At 34.1% G+C, this 6,000-nt stretch overlaps 1 protein-coding gene across 1 annotated transcript in view; it reads right to left on the bottom strand.

The window, feature by feature from the left end:
* Positions 1-4,388: 4,388 nt before the first annotated feature.
* Positions 4,389-6,000, bottom strand: part of LOC114330209 (odorant receptor Or1-like) — a 149,431-nt gene continuing 147,819 nt past the window's right edge. Inside the window, exon 5 of the mRNA XM_028279530.2 lies at positions 4,389-4,528. Coding sequence (XP_028135331.2) covers positions 4,472-4,528 — 57 coding nt within the window. The 3' untranslated portion in view covers positions 4,389-4,471. The remainder of the gene's footprint in view (positions 4,529-6,000) is intronic.

The following is a 6,000-nucleotide window of genomic DNA, read 5'->3' as shown; positions in this document are numbered from 1 at the left end:
GGCGTTTAAACGCTATACACAAACCGATCAAAAAGAAATGTACATCTGAAAATAATATAAAAAAAAACAGACACTCATTTGTTGGTTGGAGAGAAGGATGTGAGTGAAGCTAGAAGTGCAACCACCTTCTCGTTGTGAGTTCTGGGTTGTTTAAATATTGTCATACAATATATAAAGAAGCAAAGAGCTTCACAATGTAACAGAAACGTGAAATAACTAAATATATTTTGATTTATCAAAATCATCCAAAATTTCAATTTTTATAGCTTTTGATTGACCTTGCGGGATCGTAAGATATTCGTTGAATGCGGAAAGGTATTTTTTGTATTATTCAACCATATAAACTGTAAATAAATTTTACTATAGCGATAACTAACAAGTACATGGAGGATAAATAAAATTTTTTGAAAAAGGTTAAGTTTCATTATTTTCATAATCTTTAGGCCCGTTTGCGGGATCGGAAGATAAAGTCCGATTTGAATAATTTCTTTTTGTTTTTCTTGTAATAACCAATCACAACTTTTCCGCACTATAGCGACACTCAATTATCAACTTGACTTTTTTCGCACCACCCTAATAGCCACACAGCGTCTATTACCAGACAACAACTTTTCAAAAAATTGTCGCACTATTTTCAATTTATTCTCACTCCCTTGTGATATTAATGCCGAGAATACACTTTAGTATTTTGTTTCTGTTAAGTGACGAGTTTTCTAGTTTTGACAGTTGTTAAATTTAAGCAAATGGACCATAATAAACTTTGCGTTCTGCATTGTAAGATGCAGATGTATATAATTTTATGCATATAAAATTTTGGTACTTTTGGTACTTTTCACCCATAATACCGGTAGTTTTTATTATTATAATAAATGTTATGAGTCTTCCAAAGATATGAAAATTTGTGTGGAGAAAAATAATTGAAATAAATACGTGATGGCTTGAAAATTACCATCCTACTGTTTATATCTTTGCCGTACATGCCGGTCAAGTTTGATCGGTTGTATCTCAGGAACCACCCATCGCAATTTAACTTACCGTTTTTTAGTTATGGTTATTTATAACTAATCAAAGAAACCGGTTATTCCAAAATTTTCGGTTGGTGCCTTTTGTAACTTTTATGAGAGGTAGGTAAGTCAAATAAGCCAAGTTTATTAGTTTTTCTCACTCTCAGCCCAAAAAAAAGATGGTAAAAATTAATAAGACAATAAACCCATTCTTCTTCTTAACGTGCCCTATTAAGTCCCCTTGAAGTTGGCGATTAATATGGCGAAACTGTCTCTGTCTCGAGCTATTCTACTAGTTGTTTTGCTTTCTTTATTCCTGTCCACTCCCGGTTATTCTTCAACCAAGAGGCCTGCTTTCTACCAATTCCTCTGCGTCCTTCGATTTTACCCACCATAATAAATTGAAGAATATTATACTGGTCTCCCCTTACTACGTGTCCAATATATGCCATCTTTCTAAATTTGATGTTATCAAGCAGCTGGCGGGCAGCATTTGCTCTCTTAAGGACTGCCACGTTTGTCAGCATAGCCGTCCATGGTATTTTCAGTGTACGTCTGTGCAGCCACATTTCAAAGGCCTCCAAACGATTGATGGTGGATATTTGTAATGTCCATGCTTCGACACCATACAAGATGACTGACCAAATATAACACTGAATCATGCGCTTTCGAAGTTGAAGTTGCAAGTTATCATTATGGATGTTGTAAAAATCATTTTTAAAAATGTCGTGCGGGCTATCTCAATTCTACATGTTATCTCTTTATCTCGACCTACATAGTTGTTCAGTAATATGGCAACCAAGATATTTAAAACTGGGTACTCTTTGAATTATATGACCATCAACATATAACCGTGAATGGGCCAATCGAGTACATACCATGTATTTTGTTTTTGAACAGTTTATGTTTAGGCCAAACTCTCTTCCCACTGTGTCAATGGCATTTAAAAGGTATTCTAAGCCATTCATATCATCACTTAAAATAACTGTATCGTCTGAATATCTGATTGTATTTATCAGAATTTCATTAACTTTCACACCCCATTCCAAATTATGCAGCGCTTCCTTAAATATTCTATTTATTTGAATATAAATTGAATAACAGTGGGGACAGTATACAACCTTGTCTGACACCTCTTTGTATTTTGAATATTTCTGTTTATTTTCCATTTAGGCAAGCTGTCGCTCTTTGACGCCAGTATAATTTTTCTATGATTCGTACATCTTGACTATCAACTCCTGTCTCCTTTAATATCTTAATTAATTTGTGATGTTGTACTCGATAAAAGGCCTTCTGATAGTCAATAAAAACAGCAACTTTCACACGTCTTTCCTTTGATCTCGGCATTTCTGCAATAATATATTTAGTGCAAAGAGTGCGTCCCTGGTTCCCAGTCCATATCTGAAGCCAAATTGTGTTTCATCCTGGCCTTCTTCACATTTATCTATGATTCTATTGTGGATGATACGTAGAAAGATTTTCAAAGTGTGGCTCATAATGGTAGGGGAGCAAAGTATGCTAAATGTGCAGTCACTCGAGCGCTTTGGTGACCTATTGGGTTGTGATTATTAGGTCCTAAAACCAAAAAAAGTTAAGTAAAATTTTCCATTTTAGCGGGCGCTTGCCATTTTTTAATTTCATTTTCCATTTCCATTAATCGTTTTTTCCGAATATAGCGCCATCTATCCATAATTCGAAAAAATGTTTCGAATAAAAGTTGCTTATTTTTATGCAGAAAATTCAAATCTGCAATAAAAAATGGGGGCTCCCATTTAAGATTTTAAAGTAACCCCCCACCCCACCTCCGTGGGGGGTCGCTTTTGGTACCATTCGATATATTTTTCAAAAATATTAAATAAGTGTATTTTGCAGTTTCTCGATCTGATGTTTATTTTACTAAATATCGCGGGATTTGTATTTAAAATTTAAAATTTACCCCCCACCCCTCTCTGCAAGGGGTCGTGTTTGGTATCTATCGATAGATTTTTGAAAAATATTGAACATGTAGTTTTTAGTTTTTCGATCTGACTTTCATTTCGCGAAATATTCGCCTTTTTCTTGTGAAATTTTGTGACTCACCAATTCCCGCCCCGCTCAAATCGTCAGATTTTTTAAATATACACTGTTTTGCATGTACTTAACTTACCTTATCTTAATCTGACAATTTCGAGTATTTTTAAGGATAGATTTTTTTTTTCGGGCCCCCCTAAACGAACTCCCCTGTGTTAAGAGCCAATATATGGCAGAGGTACATCTGCAGGGTACCACGTTTCTCCCCATATGATAATCTGACGCGCTCGAGTAACTGCAAAAATCCCCGCTTGGGCTCCCCTACCATAAGGCTTATCATTCTATAATCGCTACAATTTTTCGGACGTTGTTTTTTTGGTAGGGTTATGAATTCGGACTTTAACCAATCTTCAGGGATATCACCAGTCGAATAAACATCATTGAAAAGTTTGACTAGTATTCTGATGTTTTCCTCATTTATGAGCTTTAACATTTCTGTAGGTATGTTGTCAGGACCAACGGCTTTCTTGTTTTTTTGTAGCATTTAGTATTTCTGATTTTAGTATTTCTTGTCCTTTACCTTCATCTAAATTTTCCAGTTCTTCGGGTCTATTATCATTATACAGTTCATTTACATAATTATACCAGTTAGCTCGAATTTCGTGTTCGTCTATTATCATTTTACCCGACGAATCGGTTATATCATGTGGAGTTTTCTTATGATAAAAACCAGCTACTTCTCTAACTTTTTAAACATATTAAACGTGTCATGTTTTTAATTCAACTTTTCTAATTCTTTGCATTTATCCTCCATCCATTTTTCTTTAGCTACCTTTATTTTTTGTTTAATTAATTTCTGTTTTTCTTTGTATTCTGTCTTGTTATCTTTCAATTTTCTTCTCTGCTCCATCAATTCCAGGATTTTATCAGTCATCCATTGTTGTTTTTGTGCCTCTGCATCGTTGTTGTATATTTTTCCATTACTTTCCAGGTAACATCTTTAAACGTATTCCATATTTCTGTATTGTTTCATTTGTTGCATTCTTTAGCTGATTATTCAGGTCATTTTCTATTAGCGTTTTGTTGAATGCTGAGATATGTAATTTTGGTATTTTGGGGCTTTCTTAGACTTTTTTGAGCTTCACTTGGATGTCAACTATTAGATGGTTATGGTTTGAACCGATATCTACACCAGGATATGTCGTTGATTTCTTGACACCATTCTTAAATCTCTTGTTTACTAGAATATAATCTGCCTGATTTCTAATTATATGAAGTGAGTTATCTCATATTTAATCGCTATAAACCCATTATAGATATTAATTTAATTAAAGGAAAGTAAAATTTTATGGTTGATGCTTTATTATTATTAACAACAACTGTTTGTGCTTACAATCTAATAATCTCTACGAAATTTCTACGCCTTGTTGAGTTTATTCATATCAGCCGCTTTCTCTTTATTTATTAATCATCGATGAAAGAAGAGTATAGAAGGAAAATGACAATCTAAGAACCTGAAAAAATAATAAACGCTTGTATTGACGAATTATTATAAAACTTTTAATCAATCAAAATCAATCAGGATACAAGGCACCGCACTACATTTTGGCGAATGCGCCAGTTATAAATAAAATAGCCTCCGCGCCGCGCCGGTCCGAAAGAAGAATGACGTAACTGCAAAAAGCAAAATTCTTCAAAAAAGAAAAAAAATATTTTTAAATATTTAAAATAGGGATTAAATGAAGAGTGATCGTCTAGGGACATTGGTGTGACGTTTATTCCTACAACGATGGCTTTTATTTTCATCCAACGTCTATACAGTTACATCATTGCTCACTTTAAAATTAATTTATACGAAAAAACGATTTTTAAATACTTAGTATTATTAGTATGGCGTTTATTCTTAAAACGATGGTTTTCATTTTCATTCCTATGGGTTCAAATATCATTACCTTATTTAATTCCCTCATTTTCAACCCTATCTGCACTTGCGTCATTGTTAATCTGAAACAAGGTCTAAAATGGCGCGATACAATTTCAATAACAACACAACTACCCTGTAGCCTGTAGTGGCCCAGCACTTAGGTACAGTTCTGTCGTTTTTGTATCATTTCTACATAGTATTTTAAAAGTTAATTACGCAATAAACAGGAATTTATAAAATTTGCAGTTACATTATGGTTTTTCCGGGACGGCGCGGCGGTATGTACTTTATTACGGAATCAGATTATGACCAAATATTGTTCATGATTAAATGATATTTATTTTAACTGCAGCATGAAAATACCAACAGCTAAGATCAAATTCCTGGTAGTGTAAAGGGAACCCATAAGATGCAAAATAGTAACTAACAACGAACTAATTGAACAAGTCTCGAGATTCAATTATCTGGGTGTCGAAATATGAAGTTATGGGGTTGTTAAAGAGATCGTCCGAAAGCAAGCAAATAAAGCCAATTACGTGTTAGGATGTCTCAGGGATGTCATCTGGAGAAATAAAGATATGAGGACGGAAGGGAAAGCACGCATTTACAAATCATGTTTAAGACCGATCATGACGTAACCGATAGAAACAAGATACAGCAGATAGCAAGAGAATACTGAGAACATCAGAAAGGAGAACGATGAGGTAAATAACTGGAAAAACACTGGGAGACAGAATACTGAACGACAGAATAAGAGATCTATGTAACATATAACACATAGTATGGTGGAAAAGACAGAAGATGAGAATGGAATCAGCATGTGACGAGAATGGACAGCAAGAGAATAGCCCGTATAGCCAGAGATTCAAATCCAATAGGCAAGAGACCAGTAGGAAGGCCATTTAAAATGTAGCGATATGTGTATTTACATACTTTGACATACTATATTTTCATTTCCTTCATTTATTCAAGTGTGTAAAAACTTACCAGTCTTTCAAGTAATAGGGTTATTAATAAATATTCTTAATGTTGTTCTAAAGCTATTTCCTTGTGGCATTTTTA

Source organism: Diabrotica virgifera, chromosome 5 (assembly GCF_917563875.1).
Source record: "Diabrotica virgifera virgifera chromosome 5, PGI_DIABVI_V3a".
NCBI classification, from domain to species: domain Eukaryota; kingdom Metazoa; phylum Arthropoda; class Insecta; order Coleoptera; family Chrysomelidae; genus Diabrotica; species Diabrotica virgifera.
The sequence above is the reverse complement of the archived record's forward strand: the minus strand, read 5'-3'. Positions and strand labels throughout refer to the sequence as shown.